Below are 18,212 nucleotides of genomic sequence, written 5' to 3' on the forward strand. Positions count from 1 at the left end.
GAAATGTTCAAAAAAGTCGTCCCTGAAGAGGTTATTCCAGGGATGAAATCTTTCTCAAGATATATTGCCATATGATACATACACATGTTTTGCTATTAAGTTAGGTTTCATAGCAGTGTTAAATAATAAAAGTTACATCGAGCTAGGGAGGGTACTAAAACGCAAGAGTGCGCTGAAATCGAATCGTGTTACCGAATTTTAATATCAACTTTCCATTCTATTATTTTGTTGCTTTACTCTATGAATAAAAATGTTATATCTGATGGTATAAAATGGAATAAAAGATGGCAAATATCAGAAAAAATCGGTCACCTTCCTTTTCACCATATTTTTAAAGGTAAATATCTTCACGTAAAAGAATATATGTCACAAATTGCATCCTTCCAAACATTCTTACTCAAAATGTGGAATGTTAGTTGTGCACTAAATAAATGCAGTCTAAACCATAATAACGATAGAGAAATTTTCTGATTATTTTGAAATATGGCACATAGAAACATTTTAAAATGATCTCTCCAATGTCTAACACTTTCAATTGTTAAATTAAAATAAATTCTATTGTGATTATAAAGGAAGTATTTGTAGTTAAAATTCAAGAATTTAAATATACTACCATTTTTTCAAAACCTCTTTTACATCTCTGTATGAAAAAAGTAAACATCACATGCAATACATGTGAAAAACATTTAATTTTAGTATTGCGTAAAAATGAAATAAGCACCTTGTAAATTCAGATCGACGCCCTAAACATAGACAAACTCGTAATATGACTATGTATGGAAGTGGTGAAATACAACATAATGTATTATTTATATATTGATACCATCAATATTTTAAAGAAAGGATTTTTTGTGTATTAAATATTAGATATATTTGTTAATGTAATGATCTTAATTTCATGTTAAGATATTCTATTGCAGTTCACGTTCTTCGGAGACCACAAACAGATGAGAGCATTGACACACGCTTTTTACGCAGGATTTATCGTCTCCACCATTCCGGCGGGCTGTGTGGCAGACCATTACGGTGGTCGTTGGGTGATTACTTTCGGGATTCTTATGAGTTCCCTCACCACTATGATGTACCCTAAAGTGGCTCTGCACGGCTCTGTCAGGCTGCTTGTGGCCAGACTCATCCAAGGTTTTGGGCAGGTCAGTGAAATCCCAGAACTTACTGGCATTTATGGTTTTGTGCTTCTCTGGCACAGAAATAGTATAGTTATCTCCAACCTGTCTGATATTGATAAGGTGAACTCCGATGAATATGATTAAATATAAATGAATATGATTTGATCTGAATATTTGGTTAATCTCTAAACAAGTACAGTTTATGCTGCGAAAAATTCAATTCAGATTTGCCTCTTTAATAACATACCATATAAATTTAGAGCAGCTTGGTTAACTGAGATATGGAGCCCATTTCAAGGTTACTTTATTCTTCTGAGAGGCCACAAAAAAAAGATCTTTGTTCTTTGTTGTAGGCATTTGTTTTCCTGCAACAAATTTGTATACGTGACGAGTAGAAATGAAGATCAGATCCGTTAACTGAAATATGTAGACCATTTCAAGGTTCCTTTATTCCTCTGAGAGGCTCTAGTTGCAACAAATGTTTATACGTGACGAGTAGAAATCTATATTAGATCGGGTTAACTGAGATGTGTAGACCATTTCAAGGTTCCTTTATTCTTCTGAGAGGCTCTGGTTGCAACAAATGTTTATACGTGACGAGTAGAAATGAAGATCAGATCCGTGAACTGAAATATGTAGACCATTTCAAGGTTCCTTTATTCTTCTGAGAGGCTCTAGTTGCAACAAATGTTTATACATGACAAGTAGAAATCTATATTAGATCGGGTTAACTGAGATATGTTGACCATTTCAAGATTCCTTTATTCCTCTGAGAGGCTCTAGTGGCAACAAATGTTTATACATGACAAGTAGAAATCTATATTAGATCGGGTTAACTGAGATATGTTGACCATTTCAAGATTCCTTTATTCCTCTGAGAGGCTCTAGTTGCAACAAATTTTTATACGTGACGAGTAGAACTCTATATTAGATCGGGTTATTGAGATGTGTAGACCATTTCAAGGTTCCTTTATTCTTCTGAGAGGCTCTAGTTGTAACACTCTGATGCTTCTATGTGAGCAGCTCTGTTAAATGAGATATTTAGACCATATGGTTAGGATTGGGAAATGTTAGGAAATTAAGAAATCAAAAACTTGCAATGATGTTTGACAGCTGAAACAATTCAAACTGAAACCTTTTCAAAAAGCTCAAACTCAAGTTTTCGTATGTTTTTAAGCCTCACTTTAATATAAGCGAATTTATGAATGACATTGTTAAAGTGAAGCTTACACGTCAAGTCTTTTTATATTTATAAAACAGCTAGGTTTACTAACCTCGTCTCACTGACAGTTAATCTTAAATAATTCTTTACTCATGAAATATTATAAAATGAACGTTCTGCTGCACAGTTGCTGTCCGGTGTACACAAAAACATCTTAAGCGCTACACTTATATTTGGTCCAGGAGATCTTTTGACAAAATATAACTGTTCAACTGTGACAGCGACATTTCTTCTGTACTGGTATTTTCTTTGCACAACAGACCTTTCAAATGAAAACATTCAACAATAAAAGAAGGAACTTCAGTGTCCTTTACAATGTAATTGCGGACATTCATAAAATTGTCATCAACAGAGAAATTTCTGACCACTATGGCCAAGTGATTATAATTAGTGGGACTCAGATACAGAGGGAGCACAAAATTACCAAAACCATAAGAGACACAAGGCCAGAAAACATTGCTCTCTTTAACCTATCTCTTTCAAAAGAAAGGTGGAATTTTCTGAATTTATTTGTGACTGGTACACATATAGTAAATGCTTAACTCTTTCAATTTAATTTATTCACCAGGGTGAAATCATACCCTATTTCTTTATATTCACAGGAAAATGAAAAATATCAAAAAAGGCTGAAACTTCAAAAACAAGCGAGTTATAATTAAATTTTCATGAATGTAATGAAGGCAACGTTAAGACACCATCAGATCGGAATCGCTCCCCGCACCTCTCCCACATTCCCAGGCCCCAGACAATCCTAAGAGGCCTTCTCTACAGAATAAAAACTCAGTAAAGCTGGCAGCATAAACCCCAGAACATTATACCGTACATCATTCTCGAATCCAAGAAATTTCCAGTATATGCGGTTTTCAGAACCTTTTCAGGGACAAAATCAGACTGACATCGCAGAGCAAATATTGTAGAGTTTAATCTATTCTATAATGAATTGTTGTAATATTTCCACCCCAAATCCTGATCTAAAAGTACGCTTACACGTGTCAGTTTGATTAATTTATAATCCAGAAAATTGAGTAGGTGGTCTTAATTTCATGAACAATGAGACATTCTGTTTTGGACGGAGTTAACAAATAATGTATTCATATGAAACCATTATTGCAATTTGTCATAAATAAATAAAATATATCTATTGAGAGTTGTTGGATTTATATGTTGGATTATTATACTTGTATCATGAGCGTAAAGGGTGTCGAAATAATCTATATTCTCCGGGTTAGATTTAAGAAAAACAGGTAAATCAACTATGAAAATAAAAAATTAGAGAGGACCCAATATTGAGCCTTGGGAAACTCTTGTTTTAACAATAGAAAAATGGGACCGATAAATCTTACCCTCATGAGTGAACAAATTGAACTCGCCCCACCAGAAAGGATTGAGATGAGTTTAAAATAATACCGTGGATACAAAAAAATTAGGTTTACTTGAGAGAATGTGATGGTCACAACATCGAATACTCGATTAAGTACACAAAATCACCTTAAAGCATACTGTGATAAAATGTGTTTGATAATTGAAGGTTTTGCATCATTGGTACTTAGGCATGGCCTGAAGCCAAAATGTATTGATAGAGGGTCGTATTTCGATATAAAATAACACAATCTCCTGAATACAATATTTTCAAATATTTTGGATATCACTGATGTAATTAATTTGGGTTTGTAAGAATTTGAGTTGGATACAGAGATACATTTAAGGATTGGGAATTTTTTAGATATTTAAGGTCAGTTGGAAAAATCGCTTGAGTTATCGAATTATTAAAAAGAAAACTAAACTAGGATAAAGTTTTTTCACATAGTATTTAATAGAATTTAAGATAAATCAAAGATATCTGTTAACTTTATGTTTCTTCATAAATTAATTGCTTCAAATATCTCAGGCATTATTATTTCTAAAAATAAAAAGGAATTTTAATTAACTGGGATATGATTGTATTAAAGTGGGCAGGCATTCATGTTAGTAGGCGTTATTTTTTTTTTTTTTATTTTTTTTTTTTTTTTTTTTCAGAGTATCAGCCACATTTGAGATAATGAGATTTATTCCAAAAAAATATAAACTTTACAAACAAGATTATTAAGGAATATAATCTAACCACATTAACAAGTTGCGTGGTTAGATAAAACTAACAATAAACAAGGAAAGGTCTGATAACAGTCCGGTTTTCTCTGAAAAGGACTTGATGTGCAGATCACTGCGGTATATTGAAATCTTCTCACTATATTTAACTAAAATCAACATTAAAATAAAAATACATTAACGTTGATAAGAGTACAACTTAATCAATTTAAACTCTAGTCAATCTTATTCTTACATACAATGTTTAAATATACATAAAAGACTAATATATTGAAGACTTTAAATCATCTATGTAAAAAATACAATTTATCTAATGACAATATTATCTTAACATTTTAGAGTAATGGAAACAATATTAAGATTCTACAGACTGTTTTGTTATATTGGTTACTAATTAATATTAAGATATGTTATATTATTATACATCAAGACATATTAAGATATATACATATTAAGATATACAAGATATATCAACATACATATATATATATATATATATATATATATATTACAAGATTATATAAGATAAGATATTATGAGATTATAAGATATATTAAGATATATATTAAGATGGTTACTAAACAATATTAAGATTCTACAGACTGTTTTGTTATTTTGGTTACTAATTAATAGAGAATACAATCAAATAAAATAATTGTCTATAAAGGGGACGAATTTTAGTTTGCATATGAGAAAAAGAATGAATTCATTTAAGAATATTTTAGACTAATCTGTTGTGTATAATATCTATCTGTTCAGTTTGACTAAGCAACCAATTAGTTATAGCATTACAAAAAGCATTTAAGGTTTTAATTTTTTTAATTTTATTTGGAATTTGATTAAACAAATTTGGACCCATGTAGGAAAATGAACGCCTGAAAGCTAGTTTATTAACTTTGGGTTTTTGGATAAGACCTCTTTGCAAATTTCTTGTGACATATTGTTTTTGTTGTTCAATATTATTTCTATTTCCACTTCTTATAAAAAATAATCTTAATACTTTATAAATAAAAATATATTGTATGGGAAAAGTTTGTAATTGTTGGTAAAGAGGATAAGAAGAGTCGCGCCTTTTTTTCCTTAAGATTAAACGTATAAAAGTGTTTTGTGTTACTCTAATTTCGTCTATTTTTGTTTTTGGAGCTGCTCCCCAGCATACAATACCGTACTGTAACCTAGAGTAAATTAGTGCATAATACAGAGTACGTAACAGCTTTTCGTCACAAAAATTTCTCAAAAAATAAAACTTCCTAACATTACTTCTAATTTGATTTTGGATGAAAGATATGTGTTTTTTCCAATTTATTTTCTGGTCAAAATATACACCTAAATACTTAAAAAAATTTACCTCTTCTAATTCAATACATTTACATGTAATAAAGGTTGTACAAGTTTCTTCGTGATACTTCACAGGCACGTCAAAACCAAAGCCCTTAAAATCAAAATTGATAAACTTAGTCTTATTTACATTTATTAACATTTTATTTTTATTAGACCAGGCTCTTAAAAGTCTAAGATCATTATTTATTTTTTCCCATAAGTTATTTCTACATGTATCTGAATATAAATAAGCAACATCGTCAGCAAAGGCACTGATTGTGCCATTAAAATTTTGTATTAACAAATCATTAATAAAAATAATAAACAAATTAGCCGAGATGACTGAGCCTTGTGGGACTCCGGCCTTTACACTAAGAGGCGCACTCAAGTGATTGTCCACTCTCACTTGCTGGACCCGGCCGATTAAAAAGCTTTTAAACCACTGTAGAGCTACGCCTCTAATTCCAGCTGCCTCCATTTTTTCAAATAGAATATTATGGTCGACTAGGTCGAATGCCTTTGTAAAATCTACAAAAACTCCGGAAGTTTTTTCATTCCTATTCATTTTACTATAAATTGAGTCAGCGAATTGCACCAAAGCATCTTCCGTCCCTATTCCTGCAGTAAAACCGAATTGGTTTTTGGACTGAAAATTTGTAATTTTAAAAAATCCATCAATCTTGATTTCATACATTTTTCTATTATTTTTGAAAAAACTGAGAGTAGGCTAATTGGACGAATTTGTTCTATACTAAAATTGTTTGCTTTTTTGAAAATAGGTACAATTATACTTTTTGTAAGGCTATCAGGAAAAATACCTGTCAAAAAGCTCAAATTAATTATATGTACAAGAATATGTGAAATATTTACAGCAATCTTCTTTACAAGCTCGACATTAATACCGTCATATCCAGTGGACTTTTTGTTTTTTAGTTTCCTGATAACATTCTCTAATTCTGTTTTGTCAACAGGAGAAATAAAAAATGATTGCATTTGGTTGACAAAGCTTACATTCAAAGCACGGTCGTTACCGATAATGCTATCAGCAACACTATACACATTAGCCAGATAAGAATTGATTTCATTTGCAATCAACAGCGGGTCTTCAATGATTGAACCATCTTCCAGTACTACCTTATCAAACTTTGTGTTTCCTATAGCACCTGTTAACTTATTTACAACCCTCCACTGCTGACTGGTATCACCTCCACAACTGCCTATTAACCTCGAATAAAAATTATTTTTAGTTTTTTCTATATCAGATTTTAAATGTGACACATATCGATCAAAGTATTTCTTAAAGTTAATGTCGTATGGTCTTCTTTTATATATTTTATATAACTTGTTTCTTTTTTTCATTCTACTTAAAATGCTAACGTTTATCCAAGGACTAACAAGTTTTGCTTTGCATAAACGGTTTGAAATATAAATTTCAATTTTATTACGTTGCACAATATTAGTTAATATATTTATAAATTCATTGTAGCAATGATTTACATCAGTTGAAGTTAAAATTTCTTTCCAATCAAAAAGTTCTATTCCAAGTTTAATTTTTTCCAGATCATAAACCCATTTATTAAATGATTCGAATTTCACATTTTTTTAAAAACATTTCTATAAACATATTGTTAAAAAACGAGGTTATTTCTGATGAACTAAAAAATGTTTGGCCATCCACTTCCAGCCCACACAATCCAGGGTCTCAACGAACAACAAGGCCAGATCTACTAGAGTTTTAACTGGATTTCTATTAGTCAACATAGCATTTTCAACAACTCTTGACTTTGAGCCATTAATAAATTCTCTATGCTGTTTCTTAAGTAGCTTGTATTGAATCTTGGGTTCTGCGAGTACGTCAACCTGAAGAAAATAAGCATCCCTTAACCTATCTTTACTGCGAAAAATGTCTTGGGTTAACCGTTTTGTACATGGACTTGTTTTAGAACGGACTTTAATAAGAGGAAATGCAGAGTTGAAATGGGTAACAAAGATCTCCATGCAATGAGAGAACATGGTCGCATAATCAGCTTCTGTTTGCAGAAAACCATGTTTACATAATTCAGTGACCAATAGGTTTTAAAAATAGGTTCCTCCTTGCGACTAAATATTGGGACAAATTTAGTGCTCTCTTTACTAAAGGAGACATTTAATGATGGAAACTCCTGATCTTTGTGATAAGGCAAGCAGAAATTATAGACATGAGCCTTTACTAGATGCCCAGGAATGTTTGCGAAAACATTTTCTTCTCGGAACTTCCTCGTCTGGACACACGAGTTTTTCCCGCAATCATTGGCTTTAATGAAAAAACCTACAACAACAAATCGACGAAATCTTCAGAAACCAACGAAAACTTCAGGAGGTCGATATTTAAGTTGATATTATTGTTTTATTATTTTCCTTAACCTATCGTGTGAAACCTCATTAAGAGCCAATTGGGTAATGATCATTTATTAAATACATACCTTTCTCACTGTATATACATAAGACTTTCAATAGTCTGTATTACGGGTATTTGGTTTTTATATATAATTAGACTAGCAAACAACAAATAGAGCAAATATAATAATTAATTTAGTAAAAAATAATATAACTGAGAAGCAAACCGTTACTTCAAAATGAATTCAACTTAAAAGTACTAGTCAAGTGTGTGTTTTAGAGTCGCGGTGTTACCGTTAAGAGCTACCGGAATCAATCAAATTTGATACAGTTTGTTAGTAGTGTAATAAAATAATTTGAACTATTTAATTTCTACAATATGGTTGCTCTTTAGGAAAATATTCCTATTTGTGATGGTATCTAGAGGAGAATAAAACAAAACTTATTTGTTCAGGGTTTGGTGTACTCCAGCACGTACTCTCTACTGGCACAGTGGACCCCAAAGTCCGAGAGAGCCAGATCTATCGGAATAGCCTTATCAGGTAGGAAAGCAGTCGTGTTTACTTCCTTTAACAATAAGAAAACATCTTGTTGACATCAAAGTCCGAGAGAGCCAGATGTATCGGAATAGCCTTATCAGGTAGGAAAGCAGTCGTGTTTACTTCCTTTAACAATTAGAAAACATCTTGTTGACATCAAAGTCCGAGAGAGCCAGATGTATCGGAATAGCCTTATCAGGTAGGAAAGCAGTCGTGTTTACTTCCTTTAACAATTAGAAAACATCTTGTTGACATCAAAGTCCGAGAGAGCCAGATGTATCCGAATAGCCTTATCAGGTAGGAAAGCAGTCGTGTTTACTTCCTTTAACAATTAGAAAACATCTTGTTGACATCAAAGTCCGAGAGAGCCAGATGTATCGGAATAGCCTTATCAGGTAGGAAAGCAGTCGTGTTTACTTCCTTTAACAATTAGAAAACATCTTGTTGGCATCAAAGTCCGAGAGAGCCAGATGTATAGGAATAGCCTTATCAGGTAGGAAAGCAGTCGTGTTTACTTCCTTTAACAATTAGAAAACATCTTGTTGACATCAAAGTCCGAGAGAGCCAGATGTATCGGAATAGCCTTATCAGGTAGGAAAGCAGTCGTGTTTACTTCCTTTAACAATAAGAAAACATCTTGTTGACATCAAAGTCCGAGAGAGCCAGATGTATCCGAATAGCCTTATCAGGTAGGAAAGCAGTCGTGTTTACTTCCTTTAACAATTAGAAAACATCTTGTTGACATCAAAGTCCGAGAGAGCCAGATGTATCCGAATAGCCTTATCAGGTAGGAAAGCAGTCGTGTTTACTTCCTTTAACAATTAGAAAACATCTTGTTGACATCAAAGTCCGAGAGAGCCAGATGTATCGGAATAGCCTTATCAGGTAGGAAAGCAGTCGTGTTTACTTCCTTTAACAATAAGAAAACATCTTGTTGACATCAAAGTCCGAGAGAGCCAGATGTATCGGAATAGCCTTATCAGGTAGGAAAGCAGTCGTGTTTACTTCCTTTAACAATAAGAAAACATCTTGTTGACATCAAAGTCCGAGAGAGCCAGATGTATCGGAATAGCCTTATCAGGTAGGAAAGCAGTCGTGTTTACTTCCTTTAACAATAAGAAAACATCTTTTTGACATCAAAGTCCGAGAGAGCCAGATGTATCGGAATAGCCTTATCAGGTAGGAAAGCAGTCGTGTTTACTTCCTTTAACAATAAGAAAACATCTTGTTGACATCAAAGTCCGAGAGAGCCAGATGTATCGGAATAGCCTTATCAGGTAGGAAAGCAGTCGTGTTTACTTCCTTTAACAATAAGAAAACATCTTTTTGACATCAAAGTCCGAGAGAGCCAGATGTATCGGAATAGCCTTATCAGGTAGGAAAGCAGTCGTGTTTACTTCTTTTAACAATAAGAAAACATCTTTTTGACATCAAAGTCCGAGAGAGCCAGATGTATCGGAATAGCCTTATCAGGTAGGAAAGCAGTCGTGTTTACTTCCTTTAACAATTAGAAAACATCTTGTTGACATCAAAGTCCGAGAGAGCCAGATGTATTGGGATGACTGTAGCAGGTAGGAAAGCAGTTTTCTTTACTCCCTTTAACAATAAGAAAACATCTTGTTGACAACACAGTCCGAGAGAGCCAGATGTATTGGGATAACTGTAGCAGGTAGGAAAGCAGTTTTCTTTACTCCCTTTAACAATAAGAAAACATCTTGTTGACAACACAGTCCGAGAGAGCCAGATGTATTGGGATAACTGTAGCAGGTAGGAAAGCAGTTTTCTTTACTCCCTTTAACAATAAGAAAACATCTTGTTGACAACACAGTCCGAGAGAGCCAGATGTATTGGGATAACTGTAGCAGGTAGGAAAGCAGTTTTCTTTACTCCCTTTAACAATAAGAAAACATCTTGTTGACAACACAGTCCGAGAGAGCCAGATGTATTGGGATAACTGTAGCAGGTAGGAAAGCAGTTTTCTTTACTCCCTTTAACAATAAGAAAACATCTTGTTGACAACACAGTCCGAGAGAGCCAGATGTATTGGGATTACTGTAGCAGGTAGGAAAGCAGTTTTCTTTACTCCCTTTAACAATAAGAAAACATCTTGTTGACAACACAGTCCGAGAGAGCCAGATGTATTGGGATAACTGTAGCAGGTAGGAAAGCAGTTTTCTTTACTCCCTTTAACAATAAGAAAACATCTTGTTGACAACACAGTCCGAGAGAGCCAGATGTATTGGGATTACTGTAGCAGGTAGGAAAGCAGTTTTCTTTACTCCCTTTAACAATAAGAAAACATCTTGTTGACAACACAGTCCGAGAGAGCCAGATGTATTGGGATAACTGTAGCAGGTAGGAAAGCAGTTTTCTTTACTCCCTTTAACAATAAGAAAACATCTTGTTGACAACACAGTCCGAGAGAGCGATATGTTTGAACAATCACATTGGCTATGAGTTCAGTTTTATCTGCAATTTTTTGTTTAGTTCTGAGATAATATCGTATTTAAGATCACATAAACGTGTTTTCAGGACTATTTGTCACATAGTGGTAGGCAAGCCGAGTGTGAAGGAAAATGCTTATAAGTCGTTAATAAAGATGTCTCTAACAATATCATAAGCTAATTAATTGTATTTGGAGAGTGAGAGAGAGAGAGAGAGCGCGCTGAATTGTTAACAGGTAAATTGTTAACAATATATGTGTATAAAAGTTCAATAACGAATAACAATTCTTCACTAATGATTGTACTTTAAAAAGGTCATAAAAAGCTACATTCGTTGCAAAAAGCTCTAGTAACCTACTCGTTCACTTTGGGAGAAAAACGATACATCTCATTTGAATTATTTAGCCAATGTTATAGACCAATCAAGTGGCAGGTCTCCCTCTAAGTGGAGTAGAATATGTCTTATACTGATGATTCGTAACTCTATGCAAAGTGTCAAATACTCCTAAAATATCAAATTTATACTTTTAAGGTCTGCATCAATATTATAATACTGTAATGGTTGCATTTCAGGAAGCTTTGTAGGATGGGGTGTAGGATTTGGACTACCTAAGTTATTTCAAAAGTTCATGGACGCGTGGGAGATTCCGTTGTATCTGACTGGAACCGTGTGTCTGTTCTGGGTCCTGGTTTGGCTTCATTTCTGCAGTAGCAAACCCAGCCAAAGTGTCTACATCACAGACACTGAACTACAGTATATCCTGAACAACAGAGAAGGTATAGAGGACGAGGTGGGTGTTAGTGTTCAACAATAATCTGATAGTGGGCAAGTGATATGATTGTGGAAATAAATTATATGAAACGAAAATTCGAGAGACATAGACATCTCAATTGCAAACCCAAGACAAACCGATGTTTAAAAGAATTGATAAAACAATCCAATTATATTATTGATAAGGTATGTTTAGATGTACAAGGCAACAACCCTAGTCTACTAGGAAAAAACAAATATAACTTTTTTCGAATACGTATTCATCAACATAGAGCAGAGGTTAGTAAAGCAGATTTGTTAATAAGTAAATAAACGTCCCACTCCTTTTTGATCGACTACTTGGATTAAGAAACATATACGACTCTCAAAATATAATACCTCTAAAAATTCTCCCTTAATAGACTATTTCTATCATATTCACAACAACTATTGGTTACAGATTCTATCGAAACGTCTCAATGTACCATGGAAAGCTGTGTTAACATCGCCCTCTGTGTGGTCTCTCGTGCTCATTGACTGGGCTTTTAGCTGGGTACAATACCCTATGATGCACCAGCTTAAGTACTACGCTGTCAATGTACTCAGAATCACCAATGACCTGGTCAGTTGAAGTAGCACAAGCATACTATTCTGCTAAGTTATGGACTTATGTAGATTTAAATGTGTAAACTCAAAGGCTTGGTTAATCTCAGATAATTAAAAACTTTTTTACCATAAATTCATTACAAACTATACTTACCTGTATACTTAGGTATGCCCTCTATGTAGTTGACTCTCTTTTTTACACGTGTTGGAATCACACGATCATCGAGAAGTAAGTTGAAAGACAGTAAGTTAAGAAATCAGTTTAAAGGCAGGTTGTAGTAAAATGACCTTAGGTGTTCTCCATAAAACAATGTTAAGCCTCAAGCAGTTTTACGCTCTTTTTAGTAGTGGAAACATGGCAGAGTGTTTTCGATATATGTAAGGTATCGATCAAATACTTAAAATAACTTTACGGTCCAAAAAAATCTAAATGTTTTATCTTTCTTGCTGTATAGCAGGTAATTTATACGTACATGCATAACTCTTTTTGCCAGAGGCCATACTTCAAGTGGGTACACCTATTTTAGGGATGCCTTAGGGTTTCTAAACCCCAGTTAGTCTTTAAATAATATCTTAGATAATAATCTTATAGACTATAAAAAGAACTTTTTTATCTGTTGAAACAATTAAATTTGGGTTCTTGAAGGCTATTTTGACCTTCAACAGTGGAAAATCGGTAAAAGTAAAATTACGGGAACACTTAGGTCTACAAGTGGGAGCAATTTACTTCAAACTGCAAAAGCTCGCGATTTCGACCGAGTACTTAAAGCTGACAAGCAATTTCTGATATGGAAAAGGAATAAGCAAATTATAGGAATGTTATGAAACAAAATATGATCCAATTAATACAAGTTGGACGGGGCGCTAGTGAAAGCAAAGAAATTTTTTTACATAATTTATATAGTTGTTTGCTATTTTCTGAAAGTTGTATCTTTTACCTTTAATGTCACACTACTAGCCGTTTGTGATATCTGAATGAAATCTTTGTCACTCCATCCTCAGCTAAAATACTATTAAAATAAGAGGGGTTTTTTAATTTATTGTCTAAGTGAAATGTTTGTACGTACACTGTTTTAGCCACTAAACACATTTTAAATAATAATTATTATTTATATTGAAAAAGAAAAATATTCCTAGTGTACTGAAGAAAATGCGATATTTAAATGAAACAAAAATGAGTTATCTCAAATAGTTTTAGAAATGTGCATCATACAATTAATATTTTGTGCTTATGGGACGCGGACTCTACTTATAGTAGTATTTAGAATTATCATTATTATGTCCAACGTAAACAGTTGAAGATAGGCTTTGATTTTATACAGTACGTATATGAAAGGTAACTGAAGGGTGACATGTTTTATAATATACAAAATAATTACCCATAGTAGCATTGGATTTAAAAACATGTCATATTGTTAAAAAATATTTTATTAAATTTCATTTCCTGAAGTAGTCATTAGAATCATTAAAACATTTACTCCCTGAAACTACTGATTTGCATACTGTCGAAGGCACAGTTTTTTATTTCACACGTTTTATATGACCTTGGTTACAAAATTACCCAAATTCAGTTTTCTACTTTAATTACCTATTATTTTTCCGGATGAAATGATATTTCTTCTCCAGAAAAATTATGTCAAGGGGCTGCAACTACGAAATTGAAAAATAAAACTAGTCCGACTAAGAAGCGATTGCACATTATTAACCCGCATAGATCCAACAACCGAAGGACTTTCCTTTGTTGTGACTCCTTGCTAGGAAATTACGACTGTTGGCTACAACGATTATTGTGAAGACATGAGTTAAGCACACGAATTTGTGGCCGCTGACAGTCCATGTCGATGCCAAAAACATTCTGCATACTCGACTATCAGTAGTTGGTTCAGAAATTAACATTAAGCATTTCGTCCTCAGGATAGATACTGGAGAAGGCTTTTCGACGTAAAATAAGAAATCATATATCTTCTTTCAATTTTAACAGAGCCGATCAGCGGCGATCTTTGCGGAAACGGTGACGCCTTTCTTATCTACAATATTCTGGAGCTGTGTCAGCGACTACCTGGTGAACAACAATTACATGTCCCGCACAGTCATCCGGAAGCTATTTGGGGTAACATGTAAGTTGACCATTATTTCATACAGGAATAATTAGTACTTAATATCTCAGAATTTAAAACAACGCGTCATCGCCATGCTGCACGTAAAAGCAGGTAGCTGGGATTTTAACTTGAATTGTACTACGGACCAATTTCCATAATAAATACTAATCAACTGGACTTTTAGTCGAGGAGTCGAGAGCCAATCTGTGCACATTGTATAAGCACAGAAACTAATAGTTCGTGAAATCAATTGATGAATTTCCCCTAGAAATCGAATATCAACCTGCTTGGTTTCGGTGGGGGTCGAAATGTAAGTCTGTCGAGGATAGGTTAAAACTATCTAACAGAAATACTTTCTCAGATCACGTTATGTAAAATTGAATCACTTAAAATCTATCATCAGACACATAAAAACGTTATAACAGCATCAAACTATGAGGCAAAGTCAGTATTTTCAGTAAAGAAACTAGAGGTGTCGAGACCTGTCCAATGACGAGGCAAATAATACCTCCAACTCTAGTTTGGTGGCAGAAAAGATTAGCGCGTCTGATACCATTCATTTCCTCTAACAACAAACATTGTAGCGATTGCTGCCACAACAATGGAAATAGAATCTGCTTGTGGACTGTTCAGTTCTGATACAAGATGAAACTCAAATAGATATCTTTATTTATTCTTGTTCATGAACTCCAATGGAATTTATTAGTTCTCTTAAAAGTGTAGTACAAGTCTTGTTACTTATCTTGGCCTTGTGTAGTGCACTTGTGTATCTTGAATTTTAAGAGACATAAATAAAAGCTCATTTTACATAACTGATTTATTTAAAATTACTAGAAAAACAATAGATGACTTGGAATAATCGTGTAAGAAGTTAACAGCAATGTTTTTAGAAACATGAGTTTTTTTTACATTGAGCCAACATAAAAGAATAATTGTACAATATTTTTAACATCTGGTTAAGACACTATATCAATATACAAGGTCAAACTCTTAGAATGGGTAAAAATTGAAGAAAATTCTTACATGTTGACTTCACTGGGGAGATTTCACTAATATAGTTTTCCTTTAAGATGAGCTTCTTAAAGATAATAGTTTGCAATAATCCATCCTTCCCTGAGGTAACTTTTCCTGGCTTTCTTGTTACAGGCAACATGCTGGTAGCACCTTGCCTTCTAGCCATTCCCTTGGCAGGCTGCAGTAGCCTCACGGTATTTTCTATCTACGAGGTTATAACCTTCAACTCCGGATTGCACGTTTCGGCGATAGGGCCCAATCCACTAGACCTGAGCCCCAGACATGCTGGAATGATATCCGGCCTTCTAAGAACGTCGGGGATTGTCGCCGCTATCTTCGCTTGGGAATTTGTACTCACAATGGGAATGGTGAGGTTCTGTTGGTAGGAATTTTGTATGTTTCATGGATGTTTATTGCTGAGTCCTTTAATTGCGCATAAACAAAATCAGAAAATGTGTCAAAGTCTGTATCTATTTGTTACATGTGCACATTTTTACGCTTAATTGTATTCTAGTTAATGAATGATAAACAAGGTAACATCCGAGAGAGACCTTTTATACTTGTCAGAGTGATTTAAAGTTTTTGGTTACATTTGGGTCATTTACAGTGACATATTGTAGATATGCGATGCATATGACGCAAAGTTCGTTGATTTGCGTCACAGGCCTCAGTGAAATGTAATAGTATTATACATATGTCAGTAACTACTTGCGTTAAGCGTCCGTCGTTGCTAACATGATTGAATGACAGACGATATCTATTCTACGATATTACAGAAACATTTAATGGTGCCTGTGTGTGTGTGTGTGTGTGTGTGTGTGTGTGTGTGTGTGTGTGTGTGTGTGTGTGTGTGTTTTACTCATAACGTAAAACTACTGGAAAGAATTAATTGAAATTTTACACATGGGAATTCTAAGATCCCTGGTTAACATAAAGGTCTAATTAGGTCTTATTTCGAAAACCCCTCCGATCTATGCCCCACTGGTCTCTAAAACTAGAGAAAATCCCTTCGTGGTCTCTAAAGCTGCATTATTATTTTACATTACAGAAAACAAATACTATTAATTGAAAGAATTGAATAATTATATTTAATAAACTGCATTGTGAAAACATTGGGTTATGACAGTACAACAATATGTTTAAATAATTTAATATATTTCTGGCTCAATATATAATTTCACCACGAAAAGTTTTTGCTCCGCCGGGACTTGAACCTGGATCTCTTATTTGTCGGGTGAGTGCACTACCACTATACCACAGAGTCCTTATTTTTAACGATTCAATTATTTTTTTCTTTAATTGATATTTAATTATTTTGCCAAATAATTTATTAAGGGCTCAATGGTGTAATGAGAGATCCAGGTTCGAGTCCCGACAGAGTAAGTACTTTAAATTAAATTAGGCTATATATTCTTGACCGGAGAAACAAGGAAAAATCAAAATTGACCATGACCGGAGTAAATTGCAACCGTCATAAACATATTTTCTTTACAAGGTAACAAGACACTCAACGTGGCATTGGAAATGTCATTCACCCAAACCAAAAGTGCTCATAAACGTGCAACGCTTGCTAAAACTAAACTGCTAGTAGCTTATGGATGTTGGCTATAGAGCTACACTCGTGAAAATAAAATGATAGCAGCAGTCAGTGGCTTACCTATGACTTTGGGAGGCCAGACTTTTATCTTTATAATTATAGTGAATAGATACCAAATCCGAACGGGATTAATTTAAAAAACGGCTTTAATTTTTTGTGAGTGTTCTTTATTGGTGTTGCTGTAAATCTAACATATGACAACATGGATGGCATCTTTACAATTATAATCGGATAACGTAGTGTCTATTTTACAATGTGATTTCAAATCGTTAAAATGTTGCCAATCTAACAACAGAACCATTAAATTTTACATGACTCAAAATCGTTTGGGATTTCTGAACAAGTAAATTATTGAAACATTTAATTTCCAAAAAAGTATATTATGGCTTTAACAAAACATTACATGCAATTTCTTTGGAATATGTGGTATCCTAGCATAGCTATTCAATGTCCTATTAGTCCCATGGGGTCTAGTGGTACAGCCTCACAACTACTCTCATATAAATGAATGAATGATTTAAATTTTAAGTGTTCAAGATTTCTTTTCCCTTCAATTTTTAAGAATTTATTTCTACTATACTAGTCTGTTGCTGATCTGCCTTCCAGCCCAGTGATATCGATCGGTGGTGGATACTGTATCTATGGATCATCGCGCTGTTGGTAATCCTGTCTCTGCCCTACATCTGTTTCGGCTCGGGAAAGATTCAGCCCTGGAATTTTTCTACTAGGGGCTCCAGGCATACCTTAACTTCTCGCACAGTAACATCCATACCTTCGCGTGTTCTTCAATAAAAACACAGATAAAATTATGAGTTTTCTTATAGTACATTACTTATTAGCACTTTTCTCCATTAGACCTTAGAAATATAAAATATTAAAACATGAAAAGTATGTAACCAGCACATTATTCAACACGGTTTGAAAAAGAAAAGCAAAAAACGTACTTAACGAGAAATAGTTCCAAACGAGAAACCATTAAGGAGACAAAAATGACAAGTGAGTTTAACTTAATAGGAATGCCCTCGGTTAGCG

The 18,212-nt window shown here is 33.9% G+C and overlaps 1 protein-coding gene across 1 annotated transcript; it reads left to right on the plus strand.

Annotated features, from left to right (window-relative positions):
• Nucleotides 1–402: 402 nt before the first annotated feature.
• Nucleotides 403–17,989, plus strand: LOC124372669 (putative inorganic phosphate cotransporter). The gene is made up of 8 exons (XM_046831078.1): nt 403–411; nt 921–1,151; nt 8,585–8,672; nt 11,687–11,904; nt 12,325–12,486; nt 14,452–14,587; nt 15,716–15,951; nt 17,787–17,989. The coding sequence occupies exons 1-8, from the start codon at nt 403–405 to the stop codon at nt 17,970–17,972; spliced, it is 1,266 nt and encodes a 421-aa protein (XP_046687034.1). The 3' UTR covers nt 17,973–17,989.
• The last annotated feature ends 223 nt before the right edge of the window (nt 17,990–18,212 follow it).

The sequence above is a fragment of the Homalodisca vitripennis genome, unplaced genomic scaffold (genome assembly GCF_021130785.1).
Source record: "Homalodisca vitripennis isolate AUS2020 unplaced genomic scaffold, UT_GWSS_2.1 ScUCBcl_3790;HRSCAF=9540, whole genome shotgun sequence".
Classification (NCBI taxonomy): domain Eukaryota; kingdom Metazoa; phylum Arthropoda; class Insecta; order Hemiptera; family Cicadellidae; genus Homalodisca; species Homalodisca vitripennis.